The following is a 25,128-nucleotide window of genomic DNA, read 5'->3' as shown; positions in this document are numbered from 1 at the left end:
ATCGACCCTCTCCACCTTGCCCGCTCGGGCCCCCAGCCAGTGGCAAAGAGGTCACAGGTTGGGGGCCCGGGCGGGCGGGGAGGGTCGAGGGGTGAGGGAGAGGGTGGAGGAGGGGTGCGACGGTGGGGGAGGGAGCGGGTGAAGTGGGGTGCGGAGGGGAGGATAGCAGTGTAACAACCCAAAATGAATATCTAATTAATGTATATTAACATTAACTTAAATCAGAGTGGCCCTTACCTATCCAAATAAACATGTAATTAATTAACTAAATTCAAACTATGAATAGTGCTTACCTGTGCTTACCTAGGGTAGAAGTAGTCTTACCGCAACATGGTTTTGGGGACGACTCTCCACCCAACCGTAGGCTCAATTGTGTAAGAATTTGCTACAATTGGCCACCCCCGAGCCCTCAATCAACGTACTAATGCTAGTGACTCCTAAGTCTTAGAACACCATTCTCCCAAGAGAATGCAAGATAAAATCTCGGAATGATGGAATGCAGGAATGCCTCTCATCTTCCTCACCATCTATTAAATAGAACAACATTGGAAGGGGAACCACATGCACACACTCCATGTGTCTACATGCAACTTTCTTTTGGTTTTTAGCTTTCTTGTTTTATTTCTTTACTTTTCTTTTGATTTTTAGCTTTCTTGTTTTATTTCCTTCTTTTTGATAGTTTTCTTGTTTTATTTCTATTTATTCTTATTTAGAATTTTAGTATGGTTATTACTATTTTTATTTTATTATTTTTATTTATTTTCTTTGTATATAGTTTTAATATCATTTATTATTTAACATTTATGATTTATTATTTTTATTATTTATTATTAAGTGATTTATTTATTATTTCTATTATTAATTATTAATTATTTATCATTAAAAGACTAACCTTCTATTTTGTAGATATTTGACAGAGCGACATTAAGAGCAGAGTAAATTTTAAGGAAGAAAATATATCTGAAAGATTAGAAATCTTGACGAATTTTAAGCCGACCATTCTTGCTTCCTCTAATTTGATTTATTATAATACATCCGCCTTGAATTTTCTCTATATTTAAAATAAAAAGCAATGCTTTGAGTATTGTTTTCGCTCAGTGTACTTCCCTCTTCCTCTATTTTTAGCCCCTTCTCGGTTTTTTTTTTTATGTAAAGTGCTCTCACCTAAGCCGTGTCATGCTCGGTCCAAATTTCGTCGGGTGAGAGACATAAGAAGAGAAGAAACTTCACAACGGCTCTTGGCGAAGCCAAACTTAATATCTACAACAATCCACCGCCATTGCCAAGACTCTCGATTTTTGTGGCTTGAAGAGATTAATTTCTAAAACTTTTTAGGCATGTCAACCATTTATTTCTCAAAGAAAAAAAAAATTGATTATCTCTCTTTTAGAACGACAATGAAGAAATATGCAAGGACACCAGTCACGTGTTAATTATGAAACCAAATGTTTCCTCGTTCTCTGAACATTTTATTTGTATCAGCACTACTGTATTTTCTGGTTGCTGTAAAAAGTAATTTTTATAATTGTATTGATGGGTGTTCAGGTTGGCTCTTGGTAAGAGAGCGCCTGGAATGCCTTTATTTCTTTACAATTTGTCTTATTTATAAATTATTTCAAATTCAACGAGGATTGAAAGTCACAAGTCATAAGTGGATTAATTAAGCATATAAGAGAAATTTGATAAGTTATTTTTGGAATATTATATATATATATATATATATATATATATATATATATATATTAATTAATTGACAAATTATATTTAAGATTGTGAACCTATGAATATTGATTATAAGTGAAGATTTTTAAGAGCACTTTCTATTAAGGCATTTGAGTTAGTGTTCTAACATTTTCATCTAATTGTCATTTCTTTTACTTGCTTTATTGATTATAAGTGAAATGGTATTTATTTTTTTGAAGCATTTTGTTTTGAGAGATGAGGGTTTGACATTGAGAGAACTAGGTGACAGTTGAGAGAGAACTCTATGTGAGCTAAGACAAAGCCAGATTATCTTCCACCCCTTTATTGGCAAGGAGGTCCGCTAATCTATTTGCATTCCTTCTGATATGAACGAAAATAATTGCTCGCCTTTCTGCAATGATTGCTGCTAGTTGTTAAACACCGTGGTCCAAGCGCCAACAACTTTTGCATTTGTGAGCTGAAGAGCCACCAAGTATGCAATTGGCTATTTGAGTGGGTGGCGATTATGTGATCGGGCTATTATTATTCCTTGCATGAGAAAATGGTACTATTGACTGTGTAAAGGGTACTATTGACCTTATAGTGTGTGCAGATTTTTCGACATGGTTATCGAAAAGAACAATGGAATAAGCTTACAATCTTATGTCTTATGCAGGCAATTTTATGCCTTATCCGGGAAATTATTATGGCTAAAATGTATTTTAATTTGAGGGATGGTGTTGCCTTCACGGGTGTGCTTGCAGGCAAGCCATATAATTAATAAAATGATTTTATTTTGTGTTGGGGAGGGATAACCTTCCCAGTCATCCAATCCGGTTCTGGGTCGGGTGGCGATGTCTCTTCTTTATGGTGTGGAATATTTCTTTGGTTATTTGATTTCTTAAATTTCCTTAGAGTAATCATTTAATAGCCATAAGAATCTCAAGATACATTCTTTTTTTTTTTGTGTAAGTCAGAGGTTTATATTAACAGAGAAAAACTATAGTACAAAAAATCTGCACTAGCAGATCGAGGCCTGAAGAAAACAAGCCAAACATTCTGATTCCCAACCCTAAAAACCACAAAAAACTATCAACTGCACACCACGCAGGGTGGCTGTTCCTGCTATCTAACAACGCCTGTGAATAGAAGATACTAAAACGAGGACCGCACTCCTTCAACCCGCATAGACTGTGGTAATGACAAAATCCCATATTTTGGGGAGACCAAAGAAAAACCGATCAGGATATATGAACATCCGGGAAGAAGGATGAGAGATAACAACAGAACCCAAATATTAAGGTGACTGCCCGAACCTGCTCACCGTGTCCAAGGCCTGTTCCAGCACATGGCTGTCAACTCTTGCTTGCAGGGAGTGATAGCTGCGGCATTCCTCCTGCTTTTCTTGCGGTAGGCCTCCAGTTTGTCTTGCTTCTGGACTGAGCGTCTGCCTGAGGAGCTTTATGAGCACCGTTACTTTCTTGGACAGAGAGTCAACCATCTCATGCACTGCAGTGACTTTGAAATCCAAAGCTTCATAAATGTCATATAGACTTTTCATCTGTGCCTCCGGGATTACCTGGTCATTCTGAGCGAGCCTTTTACTATCTTCCGTTGCATCCAGAGCACGCGCCAGCAGGGTTTTAACTCTCCAGCTTTCCGCTTGAGTACGCACAAACTGAGTTGCGCGCTTAGTGACTGTGCCAGGATCTTGAAGCCAGTCGACTTCCTGCGCTATATCCTCCTCCGACCGCTTTCGTTCTTCTTCTTTCACTGAGGCCTCCAATTCAGACAATTTGCGTTTGTTCTTCGACGCGGTTCTGGTTTCATACATTTCCCTTGCTGTCTTGAGTTCCATGTTCGCAGTAGCACTGCGGCAGCCATCACCTTCCATACTTATCCTAACACTTGCAGCGTAAGACCTGGCGCTGAGAGCCGAAAGTGAATGAACCGGAGCGATGCACTGCAAAATTCTATTCATGGCTATGCCTCCACTCGCTTCTAAATAGTTGATCTGGAGGATATTGCTCATGACCAACCGATTCTCCCGAAACGACGTGGATGTACTGACATAATTGTTGCTGCTTTGAACTGTGTTTTCCGAGTGATGTATCCAACCTTTGACATCAATGTTGCCTCCTCCTTCTCTAATCAGAAAATGCCATGTGTCCTCCAACTTGTTGTGGTGACGACGGTGATCGTTGCGGCCCATCATATTAGATTTGTTTCCTTTATTCCCCTTTTGTTGCCATAAACGCACCAGAATTACCTGTCCTTTTGTTTTCTGCCAACTTTTAATGTCCGTATCCACTCCTTTGTTCTTCATCATGAAAAAAGCCCGGAGTCAGAACGCCTTCCGGTTGAGCCCGGTTGGCATTATCCTTGTCTTGTTCGGCCAGCTGGATGCACTTCCTTTTCAAGTCTGGGCAGTTCACCTGCTGCCAACAGCTGTCCCATTCCCTATTTTGGTTATCGATGCCATGGTTTGCTAGGTGGTCCGCAATCGCATTCGCCTTGCGTCTCACCGCCTGGAAGACTAACCCTCTCATGCCGCTGATCAACTCAGCTATGTTTTCCGTCACCTTTGCTAATCTCCAATGCTTCGTGGCTTTGCTTGCTTTGGTTCCGCCATAGATTCTCTTAGCCACAGAGATTACCAGGGCCGAGTCACCTTCTACCACCGCTGTATAATTCTGCATGTCTTTTAGAATCCGTAGTCCCTGTTCTAAAGTTGCAAACTCCATTTCATTGTTCGTCCCTTCTCCCAGTGCTTTGTAGTAAATATGAAGAATGTCTCCTTTATGGTCTCTTATGATTCCTCCGATACCCGCCATCCCAGGGTTTCCTCTAGATGCGCCATCAAAATTCAACTTCAGCCAGCCCACCGGCGGGTAATTCCAACTACTGGACTCAGACTGCGGGCTTTGCTGGCTTCTCGACGTAGCCATGCTCTGGTTGGTGTGCAGCTGGAAGAGTTTTAAAATCCGTAAGTCACTAGATGACGACTTCTCATTAGTTTCCTCTTTCACTTTTACTTGAATTAACTGTTTAATATTTCTCATGAGAGTGTCTATGGCATGCTCTGTGTTTCTGTATTCATCTTGGAATATTCTCCTGTTACGCTCCTTCCAAATGGTCCATGTTAAAAAACCAGGCATAACTTTCCAAATGCTGTTGACCCTGGAGTTTTTTGAGAAATTTTTTTGCCAATTTTGTATAGTATCCTGAATGGACTCCCTATTTCTGTTAGAGTCTAGCATTATACCCTCCGCCCAATTCCATAACTGGCAAGCCCAGTCACAGGAATTAAATAAATGATTCATTGTTTCTTCCTCTGCCATGCACATTGGGCATCTGGACGGCCCATGAAAGCCTTTGCTGCGTAGATTTTCCCATGTCAAGGTTTTTTTCCTCATTAAAAGCCAGAGGAAAGTTTTGATTTTTGGCCAAAACAGGCCGTCCCACACGTTTTGACTCCAAGGTGAAACCTCCCTTTGCTCTGCAATTTCTATCAGTTCCCTGGCTTCCTTGAGTGAGAAATTTCCGTTACCCTTCATTCCCCATCTAAGCTGGTCCTGTTCGTCCGTATTCCTTATTTTCCTTTTGAGTAGTTGGTCAATTAGATGCTTTGAACTGTCATCTTCCCCATTGCTGTTATCCAAGTCGAAGTTTATCCATTCTCTCCAGATGGGATCCCTGTTGTTCCAGTTCCAGTATTGGTTAACTCTGTAACGACCTTCGTGTTGACATTTCTGCTTGAGATGATCGAGTTCGGGCTTTTCTAGTTTTGGGAGCTGCTGCCAAGCATCTTCCCAAAAAAGCGCTGAATGCCCATTCCGGATTTCCCAGAAACTGTTTTCCTGTACCAAGTTGCGATTTTTCCGAGCAAGATTCCATATGGGTGATCCCTCAGGAACCTCCTGAAGCCTAATAAGATCATGACTATTGTGTTCGGGGGTGTATTTCTCTTTCCAATGTCTTGCCCAGGGGAGATGGGGCTCTTTTATCCATCGCCACCAGAGTTTAGCACCACAAGTCATGTTGATGATTGAAGGATCCACCAGATTTAGGCCTCCCATAATTTTTGGTTTGCAGAGTTTATGCCATGCTACAAGCGCCCATTTTTTCTTCTCCCCATTACCATTCCATAAAAAGGATCTTTGGATTGATCTAATTTGTTGGAGGATGCCCTTGGGGGACGGCAGCATGGAAAGTAAGTACTGAGGTATAGCTTGCAGAACTGCCTTTGTGAGAACTAGTCTCCCCGCAAAATTAAGTGCTCTGTACGTCCAGTGCTTGCACCTTTTCTCCAGGTTAGCTAAAATTCTCTCCCAGTGCACTTTTTGCCAGGGTTTGAGAGTTAGCGGTGCTCCCAAATATCTTGAAGGTAGACACCCTTTTCTGAATCCAAGTATATTAGAGAGGTGCTTCTGAATAGCTGGATGAGTGTGAAAGAAGTAAATCGTGGATTTGGAAAAATTAATTTCCATTCCGGATGCCTTGCTGAAAAGATCAAGGATTTTCTTATAAGCTAGAGCCTCTTTCACTGTGGGAGTTCCATGTAACATCGTATCATCCACAAATTGTTGGTGTGTTGTTGCTGGCAGAGATTGGATAGGCTGAAGGCCCTTGATTTTCCCCTCTCTTTTTGCTTTGGCTATAAGTCTGCTGAGACCTTCCATGAGAATAACAAACAGGAAGGGGGAGAGAGGGTCCCCTTGTCTGATTCCCCGAGTAGGTGAAAAGGGTTCAGAGGGAGATCCATTGACAAGGATTGAGAATCTGGAGGACTTAATAAGGGCTAAGATCCAATTGATCCATAGTTTGCAAAAACCGAAGGCTTTTAGAATGGCTTCTAGATATTGCCAACTAACTTTATCATAGGCTTTCGATAGATCAAGCTGCATTAGCATTCCTGCTAATTTCCTAGTTTGCAGGGTGTGAATCATTTCTTGAGCTAGAAGAATATTGTCTAAGATCTGTCTCCCTTCAACATACCTGGATTGCTCTTCTGATATGAGGCCGGGAAGAATAGGTTTTAGTCTATTAGCTATAACTTTTGAAATAATTTTATAAATGACATTACACAGAGCAATTGGTCTGAACTTCTCAGGAGAGTTTTCTTCTTCCATCTTTGGGATAAGCGCTATGAAGGTTGAGTTGAGAGATTTGAGGATGGTACCAGATTTCCTAGATTCCTCAACAACTTCCCATATCTCATGCTTTATTAGGTTCCAGCAGGCTTTGTAAAAATTAATGGTGAAACCATCCGGTCCAGGGGCCTTATCACTAGGCATACTTCGGACAGCCTCCTCCACTTCCTCTAAGGTTATTTCTCTGCTTAGAGCTGAGTTCTGAGCTCCGGTGATAGTTTTGGGGATGGCTGAGATGAGCTCCTTTATGGCATCCTCTCTGTTTGCTAGCGGTTCCTGGGCAATACTGTTGAAGTGCCTGGTTAGTAAAGCCGCTATGTCTTGGTGATTCTTTAAAGTTTCACCATTCTCATTCTTGAGTTCTAGAATTCTATTCACACTTCTGTAATCTAGAGTAGATTTGTGAAAAAATTTGGTGTTCTGCTCACCCTCTTTAAGCCACCGAATTCTGGATTTCTGCTTCCAAAGAGTCTCTTCCTGCTGACAACGTGTATGCCACTGACTAGTTAGATCCCTTTCCTGCTCTGCAAGCTCTTCACTGTTGTGCCCTGAAGCCCACGCTTTGTGAATCTGTTCAAGTTTGTCTTCTATCAAGCTTTTTTCCTTAAAGATATCTCCAAACTCCATAATGTTCCATTCTTTAATTTTGGCTTTTGTGTACCTTAGTTTCTTCTGAAGGTTAAACATTTTGGAACCCCCTCCAATCACATGTTCAAACCACCATTTCTCTACCAGATTGAGGAAGTTGGGGTGATCCAACCAAAATTTTTCGAATCTGAAAGGTTTATTCCTGGGGGTGCCATGGATAGCTGCTATTAAAGATATTGGCCAGTGGTCAGATCCTCCACTTGGAAGGATATCTGACTCAACTACAATACCATTCATAATGATGCTCTCTGAGATGATGAATCTGTCCAGACGAGAGGCAATCAACCTATCTCCCCCTCGTCTATTTTTCCATGTATAAGTGCCACTCTTAGGTGGGATATCCACCAGTTTGGCATTATCAATGAAATTTGTAAATAATTCCGCATCCCTACTGAGTTTTCTTATTCCTCAAGATACATTCAATAAATTTGTTTAAACGATTTATTTTTTTAAAAGCAGTCCATTTAATTCTTCTAACATAAGATACTCAAAATATTTCACTCTACAGCACATAATTTCAATTTATCCTAGCACATAAGGTCATGAATCTGTAGACTTAATATTGGTGTGACATATCATTTCAAAATTCATTGTGAATTTTCTTTCAGAATTCAAGTACCTTCTTAAAACAATACTGCCACTAATATTCTCAAGCTTTACTCATTGGAATTTTGATTTTATGTTTTCTAAGTTTTAATACTACAAAATTGGTGATTATTGATAATTTACATGATCAATCACAGTTTCAAATTTGGCAATGGTTTGATTGCATGCCGAACAGTAGGGGAAAAATATAAAAAATAGTAGATTGAAATCGATCAAGAATCTTCATAACTTTTTTGAATAAATTTGGCATGGTTAATACATATCTGGTTAAAAATTCACTGCATAATTATCACAACAATAATCTAAGTATTTTGGGCTCTTATTTTTCTTCATTGATGAATCTTGATATTGAGTGACTGATTATAGTGTTTGGTTATCATTGCACTATTGATATGGTATGCTGGCATGTTTTTTTTTAAATTCTTTAATGCTGGTGTAACTACTCACCACTGGTTCATTTTACAACACAGTTTACATAGCACTTGAAGTATTTGGATAATTGAAGTTGAAAATTTGTCACCAATTAAAGTGCTCTAAAATAGTGAAATCTGTTCCAATTCACAATGGATAAACTCTGATATCTTATTACCTTTAGATGATCATTGTTCACTAGCATATGTTCATTATTTTATTGTTCAATCTGATCTAAAAACATAGAGATCACATTCCTTGATTGTTGATCATACTATTCACTAATTATTTGGGTTGGATTGCTGTTCTCATTGTCCTTTAGCAATAACAGTTTCTTGGCATTTCTCTGGTCACGTTTCAGGGGTAGAGAAGAAGTATCACAACAGGGGTAAGAAATCAATAAGAAGAAACAACCTATTTTAGAACATAATGGAAGAGTTCGGTATAATCATGACTTGGTACTCTAAAGGTATCACTATAAGGTCTATCTAAGAATGATGCACATAAAGAAGAAGTATCGGCAATCAACTAATAAAGTTGAAAAATCAGGGTAATAATGAAGGTTATTTTAAGGAACCTGTAAGGTATGATAAATAGAATGATTGGAGAAGATAAGTTGTGTGAATAACAACATCTATAACAATGGGAGAGCCACATTGTAAATATTTCATAGGTGACTAACTATATGAATGAATTATGGATAACAAAATGTATGAACAGGAGATTTTATGTATTACCCAAGTTGGAAATAGTAACAACAATTCCAAAGGAGATCAATGCTATAGGAGAGAAGGAGAAGAAACCACAATTCAAGTCAATTTAATGAAGTGAAGAAACTTCCATGGAAATCAAGATAGGGAGAAAAAGAAAAATATATCTATGAATATCGGGTAGAAGGAAATGAAGGGATGTTCTATCAAGAAGAAAGCTGTTTTAAAGGTATTGATGAGTAGATCTAGAAACATGATTGGTAATGGTCATAATGATGATCTACATATTTTAAAAAAAAAGTGAAGGTGAAGTTGCATGATGACCAAATGATAATAAACGAGGAAGATAGAGGAAGGAATGTTGCTAGAAATTTTATACGGATACCTTGAGAAGGATTGTGTACATAGTGACAAAAGAAGTAAAAGTCAATTAATAGAGATTGTACTTGACTCATTATTTCACGAGTAAGACTTCCCATAACGTTAAAAGAGGTGGTTTCCACATAACACCTCACATTTAAGTTTCCCACGAATAAAGATGGTAGTAGTGTTTCCAACTGTTTCAAAATCTAAAATAATGATACTATTTAATAAGAAGGAGTCTTTTGCCCAACTTGAGGAAACTGAATTTATGATAAAGAAATCAAGTGGTATTGAGATACGAACTTTACGAACTCGACGAGATAAGAAAATATTTTTGGTGGATGAAGTGCTAATTGTTAAATAAATCAACATGGATCAACAAATCCTCATGATATAAAGATTAAATCATGATGAAATAGTGTTTATATGCAATTGCATATAACGATATTGGAATCAATAAGCCAAAGGGTAAATGGATGTAAAATCAAATAATGATGGTATCACTAGTAATATCTTAAACAATGAAATTCACCAGAATTTCCTTGGGGAAGGAAGAATATATGACGAGAGATTAAGACTCAAGATGATGAGGCTCATGTGAAATTTAATGATATACTGTTGGTGGAAATGATCAACTACCTAGTAGAAAGAAGTCGAAGTGATTATTGAAAAGTAATTGACAACTTGAAAACATATTGACAATGTTTCATGGTAGGAAGATAATGATTTACATATGGTTCTTATAGTGATAATGTATCCATATGATAATAGCGATATGCATAGGCATTATGACGTTATTGTCAAGGTATATTGACATATTCATTTACTACGTGATGATATGCACAATGTGGCATAGGAATTATGATGCTATAATATGAGGATTATTGACATGTGGTTCATTTATGAGAAGTCATGATATGTCTTTAATATAATTATGTTGATGGTATAACTGAAGCATGCGATAGTTCCGTACAAATCTATGACATGCATGAGCATGCAGTTCCTTATTATTCATAATGTCGCAATTAACAAAGATGAGCGTTCTCATGATGACATGCAAGAGTTGGCATGTGGATTATTTCCTATGATACTTTGATGGTATGGTTAATGCATTGGATGCATGTTGAGCTGTGATGATTCACAGGACTCCACAAATGGGCCGAGAGGGTCGGTTTATTTGATGATCTCGTGCGAGCCCATACGCACGAAGGAGAATAAGTAACACCATATGGGCTAAGGACAAAACTCAATCAACACTACTTATGCCAGTGGTTCCTTTGTCTTGTGTATAGCTCTTGAAGAGCTATGGGACCATCTTGAGGAGGCCAAGTGCCTGATGTTCTAGGCTAGGTGCCTATTATTGGATTGGGATGCCGAAGTCTGGAAGGGATGTCAAGGACTTCGATGCCTGGGGCTGTGCACCTTAAGTAGTTGTGCAGGGAGTGGGCCAGCCTTGCGAGATGCCCGGGGTCATTGAGTACTGGACCGGATGCCTGCCTTGGGGCAGATGAGGTATGAGTCAGGCGCGAGCCTTGGGGCCAGCCTTGGACTAGGATAAAGACCGGGTCAGGCTTAGCCTGGTGCCGAAAGTGGGAGAAAGGACAAAGATTCCTTGAGATTTCCCAGGGTGTTGGGGACTTTCGATGCTTGCTGGTTATACTAGTTCAGCAAAGGGTGTTGGCAACATGAAGTAAATTAAATAATAAATAATAATATAATAATAAATAATTCAACTTAACTTCGGGACGAAGTTCCTTAAAGAGGGACAGTGTGTAATATCCCTCCCCTTAATAATAAAATAAATAATAAATAATTAATAATTAATAATAGAAATAATAAATAAATGACTTAATAATAAATAATAAAAATAATAAATCATAAATGTTAAATAATAAATGATATTAAAACTATATACAAAAAAATAAATAAATAAATAAAAATAATAAAATAAAAATAGTAATAACCATACTAAAACTCTAAATAAGAATAAATAGAAATAAAACAAGAAAACTATCAAAAAGAAGGAAATAAAACAAGAAAGCTAAAAATCAAAAGAAAAGTAAAGAAATAAAACAAGAAAGCTAAAAACCAAAAGAAAGTTGCATGTAGACACATGGAGTGTGTGCATGTGGTTCCCCTTCCAATGTTGTTCTATTTAATAGATGGTGAGGAAGATGAGAGGCATTCCTGCATTCCAAGATTCTATCTTGCATTCTCTTGGGAGAATGGTGTTCTAAGACTTAGGAGTAACCGGCAGTAGTACGTTGACTGAGGGCTCGGGGGTGGCCAGTTGTAGAAAATTCTTGCACAATTGAGTCTACGGTTGGGTGGAGAGTCGTCCCCAAAACCTTGTTGCGGTAAGCCTACTTCTACCCTAGGTAAGCACAGGTAAGCACTATTCATAGTTTGAATTTAGTTAATTAATTACATGTTTATTTGGCTAGGTAAGGGCCACTCTAATTTAAGTTAATGTTAATAAGTTAATTAGATATTCATTTTGGGATGTTACATATGGTATCAGAGCAGGTTCAACTCTGAGGACCTATAGACATTAATTTTTATCGTTGAGCTTTCACCTCAATTGCTTTGAGTTTTTCTTTTATTTAGGGGAAAATCAAATTTTTGGGAGAAAGGTTATCATTTTAATTTTTATAAAATCAGTGTAAAGAAATTTTTTTTTCTGATAAATATTGAGGGGTTATAGATTATATGACATTTCACCGTTTAGACAGATAAGTGATGTTGCAGCTCGTTTTCATGTGGTCGTGAACTGGTTTCTAATAACGTTACAGGAACACATTTTTACCTCTTATAGAGCAGTTTCAGGATTTCAAAATTTTGCTTTTACTATATTATTCTCATATAATCCCGTGTGATCTTGCCATGCAAGTTTATCACTAATTTCGATTCGGCCAATCGCTGGTGCGAGGACAAAGGGAAAAAATGATTTCCTTAATAAGCCAGACTATGATTTTTCTATTTGAATAATCTGAAAAGTAGTAAGTTTTCAATAATTTAACTCGGCGAGTAGTTACTACATTTTTCTCTGTATGCTTCTTTTGAACATATTCATCATAAAAGATCGTCATTTTTTATATGAGTACCAATCTTTGGTTATTTATAAACTCATAAATGTCGGCTCCTTGATATTGGGATTTGTGACATCCATCATATTATGTAGATTTGATCTTTATTAACAAATGAAATGCACAGACTTTAGAAGTCAGATGACGTTTCGGCGTCCATATTCTCGTCCAGTTTCTGATCCAGCTCCCATGTGTTACCTTCACCGCTCGCCATAGCTGCAATAACCTCCCTCGTCAAACCAGTAGTATCTTGTTCCGCTATGGCTTTCTAATTTGCATGCATTTGCCTTAGCAAAAACGTTTTAGCTTTTTCTTTGCGTCAGAAGAAAAGATCTTCAGAGTCTTTTGTCTCCCTGATAGCCAAAGAAACCTCAATTTCTGCAGATGGATTATATAAATTAATGAAGAGAAACCTATTTGACTATAAATTCAAGCACTACGCTCAAATTAGCCAAGTTTATTGTCGATTTCTTTAAGAAAGGAAAAAAAATCAATCGGGCACGATACTCATGGATAAATTGGAATGTTATGTTGAAAGCTACCATAATTTTTATTTCAGGGTGTTTTATAAAATTTCTGAGGGTCTATATAACTCAGTTGCAAGTCCTTTGGGCATCAAACAATATTGCATTTGAATTATTTTGTAACCCTTGTCTCATTTGCAGAGAAATCCGAGATTTTCGGTTTTTTGAGGGGGTTTCCAACTATTTTTGGCTCCCAAATTGAAAAATTTCAAGAGGAATTTATTTAAATTTTTTACAATTTTTGTCTCAAAATCTCATGTGGTTTTGACCGTTTTTTTCTTGCAGGCCATAAGGGTTTTCACAAGAAACTTTGGCATATTTTTTGGACATAATTCATCAATCTTTGAAGCAAGAGAAATCTATTCTTGAAGAACTGGTTCATCTGCAAATTTTTAGAAGAATACACACAAAATTTGCCCATTTTCCTTAAGGCCGAGAGTGGTTTAAATTCGTCGTTGCAAGAGTTTTTCCTGTCGCTAATATTGGGCTTGGGCTTGTAATTGCTGCTTTGGATTTATAAAATAATCGTTATGTTTGCAGGTCTATTTCTCATTGTTTGAAGGAGTTTTAAATCACTGTTCATGGCTAGGGTCTAGCCCTTTCATACTTCACAATCACATATATTTCATCAAAGGTTGCTGCAGGCCTCTGAGGGTGTTTTCCCCTTGCCGTGAGCCTTAGAAGAGGCTTGACATTTTCACACCTATGTCTAGTCATTTAAGGTGGTTTTAAAATTTAAGTTCTGCAATCAAGGGCTTTAAATTTTTTGAAATTGGTCATTCAACCTACAATTTTTCTCAAACTTTTGTAGCCTATTTCTCCTTGCTAGGTCAAGGGTTTGCGGACTATCTCATAACAACAATAAGGGTTTTTTCACCTCCTTGTTTTGTATTCTTTCTCTTCACTCAACTAAGTTTTCTTTGCGGAGGTTGAGAACCCTAAGAGACAACCTTCTCTCTGACTTGGAATTTTTTTAAGGCCTAATTAGCAAGGGTATTATCTGAATTTATTTATTTATTTATATTTTTTTTTATGTAAAGTGCTCTCACCTAAGCCGTGTCATGCTCGGTCCAAATTTCATCAGGTGAGAGACATAAGAAGAGAAGAAACTTCAAAACGGCTCTTGACGAAGCCAAACCTAATATCTACAACAATCCACCGCCATTCCCAGGACTCTCGATTTTTGTGGCTTGAAGAGATTAATTTCTAATTTTTTTTAGGCATGTCAACCATTTATTTCTCAAAGATTAAAAAAAAATAAAAAAATTGATTATCTCTCTTTTACTTGCTTCATTGATTATAAGTGAAATGGTATTTCTTTTTTTGAAGCATTTTGTTTTGAGAGATGAGGGTTTGACATTGAGAGAACCAGGTGACAGTTGAGAGAGAACTCTGTGTGAGCTAAGACAAAGCCAGATTATCTTCCACCCCTTTATTGGAAAGGAGGTCCGCTAATCTATTTACATTCCTTCTGATATGAACGAAAATAATTGCTCACCTTTCTGCAATGATTGCTGCTAGTTGTTAAACAACGTGGTCCAAGCGCCAACAACTTTTGCATTTGTGAGCTGAAGAGCCACCAAGTATGCAATTGGCTATTTGAGTGGGTGGAGATTATGTGACTATTATTATTCCTTGCATGAGAAAATGGTACTATTGACTGTGTAAAGGGTACTATTGACCTTATAGTGTGTGCAGATTTTTCGACATGGTTATCGAAAAGAACAATGGAATAAGCTTACAATCTTATGTCTTATGCAGGCAATTTTATGTCTTATCCGGGAAATTATTATGGCTAAAATGTATTGTAATTTGAGGGATAGTGTTGCCTTCACGGGTGTGCTTGCAGGCAGGCCATATAATTAATAAAATGATTTTATTTTGTGTTGGGGAGGGATAACCTTCCCAGTCATCCGATCCGGTTCTGGGTCGGGTGGCGGTGTCTCTTATTTATGGTGTGGAATATTTCTTTGGTTATTTGATTTCTTAAATTTCCTTAGAGTAATCATTTAATAGCCATAAGAATCTCAAGATACATTCATTAAATTTGTTTAAACGATTTATTTTGTTAAAATCAGTCCATTTAATTTTTCTAACATAAGATACTCAAAATATTTCACTCTACAACACATAATTTCAATTTATCCTAGCACATAAGGTCATGAATCTGTAGACTTAATATTGGTGTGACATATCATTTCAAAAGTCATTGTGAATTTTCTTTCACAATTCAAGTACCTTCTTAAAACAATACTGCCACTAATATTCTTAAGCTTTACTCATTGGAATTTTGATTTTATGTTTTCTAAGTTTTAATACTACAAAATTGGTGATTATTGATAATTTGCATGATCAATCACATAGTTTCAAATTTGGCAATGGTTTGATTGCATGCCGAACAGTAGGGGAAAAATATATAACACAGTAGATTGAAATCGATCAAGAATCTTCAAAACTTTGTTGAATAAATTTGGCATGGTCAATACATATCTGGTTAAAAATTCACTGCATAATTATCACAACAATAATCTAAGTATTTTTGGCTCTTATTTTTCTTCAGTGATGAATCTTGATATTGAGTGACTGATTACAATGTTTGGCTATCATTGCACTCTTGATATGGTATGCTGGCATGTTTTTTTTTTAAATTCTTTAATGCTGGTGTAACTACTCACCACTGGTTCATTTTACAACACAGTTTACATAGCACTTGAAGTATTTGGATAATTGAAGTTGAAAATTTGTCACCAATTAAAGTGCTCTAAAATAGTGAAATCTGTTTCAATTCACAATGGATAAACTCTGATATCTTATTACCTTTAGATGATCATTGTTCACTAGCATATGTTCATTATTTTATTGTTCAATCTTATCTAAAAACACAGAGATAACATTCCTTGAATGTTGATCATACTATTCACTAATTATTTGGGTTGGATTGCTGTTCTCATTGTCCTTTAGCAATAACAGTTGCTTGGCATTTCTCTGGTCACGTTTCAGGTGGTAGAGAAGAAGTATCACAATAGGGGTAAGAAATCAATAAGAAGAAACAACCTATTTTAGAACATAATGGAAGAGTTCAGTATAATCATGACTTGGTACTCTAAAGGTATCACTATAAGGTCTATCTAAGAATGATGCACATAAAGAAGAAGTATTGGCAATCAACTAATAAAGTTGAAAAATCAGGGTAATAATGAAGGTTATTTTAAGGAACCTGTAAGGTATGATAAATAGAATGATTGGAGAAGATAAGTTGTGTGCATAACATCTATAAGAATGGGAGAGCCACATTGTAAATATTTCATAGGTGACTAACTATATGAATGAATTATGGATGACAAAATGTATGAACAGGATATTTTATGTATTACCCAAGTTGGAAATAGTAACAACAATTCCAAAGGGGATCAATGCTATAGGAGAGAAGGAGAAGAAACCACAATTCAAGTCAATTTAATGAAGTGAAGAAACTTCCATTTTTAGCAAGTAGACATGGAATAGTAGGAAATCAAGACAGGGAGAAAAAGAAAAATATATCTATGAATATCAGGTAGAAGGAAATGAAGGGATGTTCTATCAAGAAGAAAGCTGTTTTAAAGGTATTGATGAGTAGAGCTAGAAACATGATTGGTAATGGTCATAATGATGATCTACATATTTTAAAAAAAAAAGTGAAGGTGAAGTTGCATGATGACCAAATGATAATAAGAGAGGAAGATAGAGGAAGGAATGTTGCTAGAAATTTTATACGGATACCTTGAGAAGGATTGTGTACATAGTGACAAAAGAAGTAAAATTCAATTAATAGAGATTGTACTTGACTCATTATTTCACGAGTAAGACTTCCCATAACGTTAAAAGAGGTGGTTTCCACATAACACCTCACATTTAAGTTTCCCATGAATAAAGATGGTAGTAGTGTTTCCAACTGTTTCAAAATCTAAAATAATGATACTATTTAATAAGAAGGAGTCTTTTGCCCAACTTGAGGAAACTGAATTTATGATAAAGAAATCAAGTGGTATTGAGATACGAACTTTACAAACTCGACGAGATAAGAAAATATTTTTGGTGGATGAAGTGCTAATTGTTAAATAAGTAAACATGGATCAACAAATCCTCATGATATAAGGATTAAATCATGATGAAATAGTGTTTATATGTAATTTCATATAACGATATTGGAATCAATAAGCCAAAGGGTAAATGGATGTAAAATCAAATAATGATGGTATCACTAGTAATATCTTAAACAATGAAATTCACCAGATTTTCCTTAGGGAAGGAAGAATATATGACGAGAGATTAAGACTCAAGATGATGAGGCTCATGTGAAATTTAATGATATACCGTTGGTGGAATGATCAACTACCTAGTAGAAAGAAGTCAAAGTGATTATTGAAAAGTAATTGACAACTTGAAAACATATTGACAATATTTCATGGTAGGAAGATAATGATTTACATATGGTTCTTATAGTGATAATGTATCCATATGATAATAGCGATATGCATAGGCATTATGACGTTATGTCAAGGTATATTGACATATTCATTTACTACGTGATGATATGCAGAATGTGGCATAGGAATTATGATGCTATAATATGAGGATTATTGGCATGTGGTTCATTTATGAGAAGTCATGATATGTCATTAATATAATTATGTTGATGGTATAACTAAAGCATGCGATAGTTCCGTACAAATCTATGACATGCATGAGCATGCAGTTCCTTATTATTCATAATGTCGCAATTAACAAAGATGAACGTTCTCATGATGACATGCAAGAGTTGGCATGTGGATTATTTCCTATGATACTATGATGGTATGGTTAATGCATTGGATGCATGTTGAGATGTGATGATTCACAGGACTCCACAAATGGGCCGAGAGGGCCGGTTTATTTGATGATCTCGTGCGAGCCCATACGCACGAAGGAGAATAAGTAACACCATATGGGTTGGGGACAAAACTCAATCAACACTATATATGCCAGTGGTTCCTTTGTCTTGTGTATAGCTCTTGATGGATAGCACTTGAAGAGCTATGGGACCATCTTGAGGAGGCCAAGTGCTTGATGTTCTAGGCTAGGTGCCTATTGTTGGATTGGGATGTCGAAGTATGGAAGGGATGTCAAGGACTTTGATGCCTGGGGCTGTGCACCTTAAGTAGTTGTGCAGGGAGTGGGCCAGCCTTGCAAGATGCCCGGGGTCATTGAGTACCGGACCGGATGCCTGCCTTGGGGCAGATGGGGTATGATTCAGGCGCGAGCCTTGGGGCCAGCCTTGGACTAGGATACAGACCAGGTCAGGCTTAGCCTGGTGCTGAAAGTGGGAAAAAGGACAGAGATTCCTTGAGATTTCCCGGGGTGTTGGGGACTTTTGATGCCTGTTGGTTATACTAGTTCAGCAGAGGATGTTGGCAACATGAAGTAAATTAAATAATAAATAATAATAATATAATAAATAATTCAACTTAACTTCGGGACGAAGTTCCTTAAAGTGGGAGAGTATGTAATATCCCTCCCCTTAATAATAAAATAAATAATAAAAATAAAAATAATAAATAATTAATAATAGAAATAATAAATAAATCACTTATAATAAATAATAAAAATAATAAATCATAAATGTTAAATAATAAATGATATTAAAACTATATACAAAGAAAATAAATAAAAGTAATAAAATAAAAATAGTAATAACCATACTAAAACTCTAAATAAGAATAAATAGAAATAAAACAAGAAAACTATCAAAAAGAAGGAAATAAAACAAGAAAGATAAAAATCAAAAGAAAAGTAAAGAAATAAAACAAGAAAGCTAAAAGCCAAAAGAAAGTTGCATGTAGACACATGGAGTGTGTGCATGTGGTTCCCCTTCCAATGTTGTTCTATTTAACAGATGGTGAGGAAGATGAGAGGCATTCCTGCATTCCACCATTTCGAGATTCTATCTTGCATTCTCTTGGGAGAATGGTGTTCTAAGACTTAGGAGTCACTGGCAGTAGTACGTTGATTGAGGGCTCGGGGGTGGCCAGTTGTAGCAAATTCTTGCACAATTGAGCCTACGGTTGGGTGGAGAGTCGTCCCCAAAACCTTGTTGCGGTAAGCCTACTTCTACCCTAGGTAAGAACAGGTAAGCACTATTCATGGTTTGAATTTAGTTAATTAATTACATGTTTATTTGGTTAGGTAAGGGCCACTCTGATTTAAGTTAATATTAATAAGTTAATTAGATATTCATTTTGGGCTGTTACATATGGTATCAGAGCAGGTTCAACTCTGAGGACCTATAGACATTAATTTTTATCGTTGAGCTTTCACCTCAATTGCTTTGAGTTTTTCTTTTATTTAGGGGAAAATCAAATTTTTGGGAGAAAGGTTATCACTTTAATTTTTATAAAATCAGTGTAAAGAATTTTTTTTTTGATAAATATTGAGGGGTTATAGATTATATGACATTTCACCGTTTAGACAGATAAGTGATATTGCAGCTCGTTTTCATGTGGCCGTGAACTGGTTTCTAATAACGTTATATGAACACATTTTTACCTCTTACTTTATAGAGCGGTTTCAGGATTTCAAAATTTTGCTTTTACTATATTATTCTCATATAATCCCGTGTGATCTTGCCATGCAAGTTTATCACTGATTTGGATTCGGCCAATCACTGGTGCGAGGACAAAGGTAAAAATGATTTCCTTAATAAGCCAGACTCTATGATTTTCTATTTGAATAATCTGAAAAGTAGTAAGTTTTTAATAATTTAACTCGGCGAGTAGTTACTACATTTTTCTCTGTATGCTTCTTTTGAACATATTCATCATAAAAGATCGTCATTTTTTATTTGAGTACCAATCTTTGGTTATTTATAAACTCATAAATGTCTGCTCCTTGATATTGGGGTTTGTGACATCCATCAAATTATGTAGATTTGATCTTTATTAACAAATGAAGTGCACAGACTTTAGAAGTAATATGACGTTTCGACGTCCATATTCCCGTCCAGTTTCTGATCCAGCTCCCATGTGTTACCTTCACCGCTCTCCATAGTTGCAATAACCTCCCTCGTCAAACCACTAGTATCTTGTTCTGCTATGGCTTTCTAATTTGCATGCCTTTGCCTTAGCAAAAACGTTTTAGCTTTTTCTTTGCGTCAGAAGAAAAGATCTTGACAGTATTTTGTCTCCCTGATAGCTAAAGAAACCTCAATTTTTGCGGATGGATTATATAAATTAACGAAGAGAAACCTATTCGACTATAAATTCAAGCACTACGCTCAAATTAGCCAAGATTATTGTCGATTTCTTTAAGAAAAAAAAATCAATCGGGCACGATACTCATGGATAAATTGGAATGTTATGTTGAAAGCTACCATAATTTTTATTTCACTATACATATAATTTTTATTTCAGGGTGTTTTCAAAAATTTCTGAGGGTCTATATAACTCAGTTGCAAGTCCTTTGGGCATCAAACAATCTTGCATTTGAATTATTTTGTAACCCTTGTCTCATTTGCAGAGAAATCCGAGATTTTCGGTTTTTTGAGAGGGTTTCCAACTATTTTTGGCTCCCAAATCGAAAAATTTCAAGAGGAATTTATTTAAATTTCTTACAATTTTTGTCTCAAAATCTCATGTGGTTTTGACCGTTTTTTTTCTTGCAGGCCATAAGGGTTTTCACAGGAAAATTTGACATATTTTTTGGACATAATTCATCAATCATTAAAGGAAAAGAAATCGATTCTTGAAGAACTGGTTTATCTGCAAATTTTTAGAAGAATACACGCAAAATTTTCCAATTTTCCTTAAGGCCGAGAGTGGTTTAAATTCGTCGTTGCAAGAGTTTTTCCTGTCACTAATATTGGGCTTGGGCTTGTAATTGCTGCTTTGGATTTATAAAATAATCGTTATGTTTGCAGGTCTATTGCTCATTGTTTGAAGGAGTTTTAAATCACTGTTCATGGCTAGGGTCTAGCCCTTTCATACTTCACAATCACATATTTCATCAATGGTTGCTGCAGGCCTCTGAGGGTGTTTTCCCCTTGCCGTGAGCCTTAGAAGAGGCTTGAAATTTTCAAACCTATGTCTAGTCATTTAAAGTGGTTTTAAAATTTAAGTTCTGCAATCAAGGGCTTTAAATTTTTTGAAATTGGTCATTCAACCTAGAATTTTCTCAAACTTTTGTAGCCTATTTCTCCTTGCTAGGTCAAGGGTTTGCGGACTATCTCATAACAACAATAAGGGTTTTTTCACCTCCTTGTTTTGCATTCTTTCTCTTCACTCAACTGAGTTTTCTTTGCGGAGGCCGAGAACCCTAAGAGTCAACCTTCTCTCCGACTTGTAATTTTTTTAAGGCCTAATCAGCAAGGGTATTATCAGAATATTTTTTTTTTTAAATTTTTTTTTTTTTTTTTTATGTAAAGTGCTATCACCAAAGTCGTGTCATGCTCGGTCCAAATTTCATTGGGTGAGAGACATAAGAAGAGAAGAAACTTCACAACGGCTCTTGGCGGAGCCAAACCTAATATCTACAACAATCCACCGCCATTGCCAGGACCCTCGATTTTTGTGGCTTGAAGAGATTAATTTCTAATTTTTTTAGGCATGTCAATCATTTATTTCTCAAATATTAAAAAAAAAAAATGATTATCTCTATTTTACTTTCTTTATTGATTATAAGTGAAATGGTATTTCTTTTTTGAAGCATTTTGTTTTGCGAGATGAGGGTTTGACATTGAGAGGACCAGGTGACAGTTGAGAGAGAACTCTGTGTGAGCTAAGACAAAGCCAGATTATCTTCCACCCCGTTATTGGCAAGGAGGTCTGCTAATCTATTTGCATTCCTTCTGATATGAATGAAAATAATTGCTCGCCTTTCTGCAATGATTGCTGCTAGTTGTTAAACACCGTGGTCCAAGCACCAACAACTTTTGCATTTGTGAGCTGAAGAGCCACCAAGTATGCAATTGGCTATTTGAGTGGGTGGAGATTATGTGATTGGCTATTATTATTCCTTGCATGAGAAAATGGTACTATTGACTATGTAAAGGGTACTATTGACCTTATAGTGTGTGCAGATTTTTCGACATGGTTATCGAAAAGAACAATGGAATAAGCTTACAATCTTATGTTTTATGCAGGCAATTTTATGTCTTATCTGGGAAATTATTATGGCTAAAATGTATTGTAATTTGAGGGATGGTGTTGCCTTCGCGGGTGCGCTTGCAGGCAGGCCATATAATTAATAAAATGATTTTATTTTGTGTTGGGGAGGGATAACCTTCCCAGTCATCCGATCCGGTTCTGGGTTGGGTGGCGGTGTCTCTTCTTTATGGTGTGGAATATTTCTTTGGTTATTTGATTTCTTAAATTTCCTTAGAGTAATCATTTAATAGCCATAAGAATCTCAAGATACATTCAATAAATTTGTTTAAACGATTTATTTTGTTAAAAGCAGTCCATTTAATTCTTCTAACACAAGATACTCAAAATATTTCACTCTACAGCACATAATTTCAATTTATCCTAGCACATAAGGTCATGAATCTGTAGACTTAATATTGGTGTGACATATCATTTCAAAAGTCATGGTGAATTTTCTTTCAGAATTAAAGTACCTTCTTAAAACAATACTGCCACTAATATTCTTAAGCTTTACTCATTGGAATTTTGATTTTATGTTTTCTAAGTTTTAATACTACAAAATTGGTGATTATTGATAATTTGCATGATCAATCACACAGTTTCAAATTTGGCAATGGTTTGATTGCATGCCGAACAGTAGGAGAAAAATATATAAAATAGTAGATTGAAATCAATCAAGAATCTTCAAAACTTTGTTGAATAAATTTGGCATGGTTAATACATATTTGGTTAAAAATTCACTGCATAATTATCACAACAATAATCTAAGTATTTTGGGCTCTTATTTTTCTTCAGTGATGAATCTTGATATTGAGTGACTGATTACAGTGTTTGGCTATCATTGCACTATTGATATGGTATGCTGGCATGTTTTTTTTTTAAATTCTTTAATGCTGGTGTAACTACTCACCACTGGTTCATTTTACAACACAGTTTACATAGCACTTGAAGTATTTGGATAATTGAAGTTGAAAATTTGTCACCAATTAAAGTGCTCTAAAATAGCGAAATCTGTTCCAATTCACAATGGATAAACTCTGATATCTTATTACATTTAGATGATCATTGTTCACTAGCATATGTTCATTATTTTATTGTTCAATCTGATCTAAAAACATAGAGATAACATTCCTTGAATGTTGATCATACCATTCACTAATTATTTGCGTTGGATTGCTGTTCTCATTGTCCTTTAGCAATAACAGTTGCTTGGCATTTCTCTGGTCACGTTTCAGGTGGTAGAGAAGAAGTATCACAACAGGGGTAAGAAATCAATAAGAAGAAACAACCTATTTTAGAACATAATGGAAGAGTTCAGTATAATCATGACTTGGTACTCTAAAGGTATCACTATAAGGTCTATCTAAGAATGATGCACATAAAGAAGAAGTATTGGCAATCAACTAATAAAGTTGAAAAATCATGGTAATAATGAAGGTTATTTTAAGGAACCTGTAAGGTATGATAAATAGAATGATTGGAGAAGATAAGTTGTGCGCATAACAACATCTATAACAATTGGAGAGCCACATTGTAAATATTTCATAGGTGACTAACTATATGAATGAATTATGGATAACAAAATGTATGAACAAGAGATTTTATGTATTACCCAAGTTGGAAATAGTAACAACATTTCCAAAGGAGATCAATGCTATAGGAGAGAAGGAGAAGAAACCACAATTCAAGTCAATTTAATGAAGTGAAGAAACTTCCATTTTTAGCAAGTAGACATGGAATAGTAGGAAATCAAGACAGGGAGAAAAAGAAAATATATCTATGAATATCGGGTAGAAGGAAATGAAGGGATGTTCAAGAAGAAAGCTTTTTTAAAGGTATTGATGAGTAGAGCTAGAAACATGATTGGTAATGGTCATACTGATGATCTACATATTTAAAAAAAAAAGTGAAGGTGAAGTTGCATGATGACCAAATGATAATAAACGAGGAAGATAGAGGAAGGAATGTTGCTAGAAATTTTATACGGATACCTTGAGAAGGATTGTGTACATAGTGACAAAAGAAGTAAAAGTCAATTAATAGAGATTGTACTTGACTCATTATTTCACGAGTAAGACTTCCCATAACGTTAAAAGAGGTGGTTTCCACATAACACCTCACATTTAAGTTTCCCATGAATAAAGATGGTAGTAGTGTTTCCAACTGTTTCAAAATCTAAAATAATGATACTATTTAATAAGAAGGAGTCTTTTGCCCAACTTGAGGAAACTGAATTTATGATAAAGAAATCAAGTGGTATTGAGATACGAACTTTACGAACTCGACGAGATAAGAAAATATTTTTGGTGGATGTAGTGCTAATTGTTAAATAAGTCAACATGGATCAACAAATCCTCATGATATAAAGATTAAATCATGATGAAATAGTGTTTATATGCAATTGCATATAACGATTTTGGAATCAATAAGCCAAAGGGTAAATGGATGTAAAATCAAATAATGATGGTATCACTAGTAATATCTTAAACAATGAAATTCACCAGAATTTCCTTGGGGAAGGAAGAATATATGACGAGAGATTAAGACTCAAGATGATGAGGCTCATGTTAAATTTAATGATATACCTTTGGTGGAAATGATCAACTACCTAGCAGAAAGAAGTCGAAGTGATTATTGAAAAGTAATTGACAACTTGAAAACATATTGACAATGTTTCATGGTAGGAAGATAATGATTTACATATGGTTCTTATAGTGATAATGTATCCATATGATAATAGCGATATGCATAGGCATTATGACGTTATGTCAAGGTATATTGACATATTC

At 35.9% G+C, this 25,128-nt stretch overlaps 1 protein-coding gene across 1 annotated transcript; it reads right to left on the bottom strand.

Annotated features, from left to right (window-relative positions):
* Positions 1-3,977: 3,977 nt before the first annotated feature.
* On the bottom strand, positions 3,978-7,721 carry LOC149230091 (uncharacterized). The gene has a single exon (XM_089381205.1). It carries the CDS (start codon positions 7,719-7,721, stop codon positions 3,978-3,980), a length of 3,744 nt encoding a protein of 1,247 aa, XP_089237331.1.
* Between the last annotated feature and the right edge of the window lie 17,407 nt (positions 7,722-25,128).

This window comes from Pinus tabuliformis, chromosome J (genome assembly GCF_031772625.1).
Source record: "Pinus tabuliformis cultivar Carrire ecotype Pingquan chromosome J, CPIR1, whole genome shotgun sequence".
In the NCBI taxonomy this organism is placed as follows: Eukaryota; Viridiplantae; Streptophyta; class Pinopsida; order Pinales; family Pinaceae; genus Pinus; species Pinus tabuliformis.
This window is presented reverse-complemented; position numbering and strand designations above follow the sequence as displayed.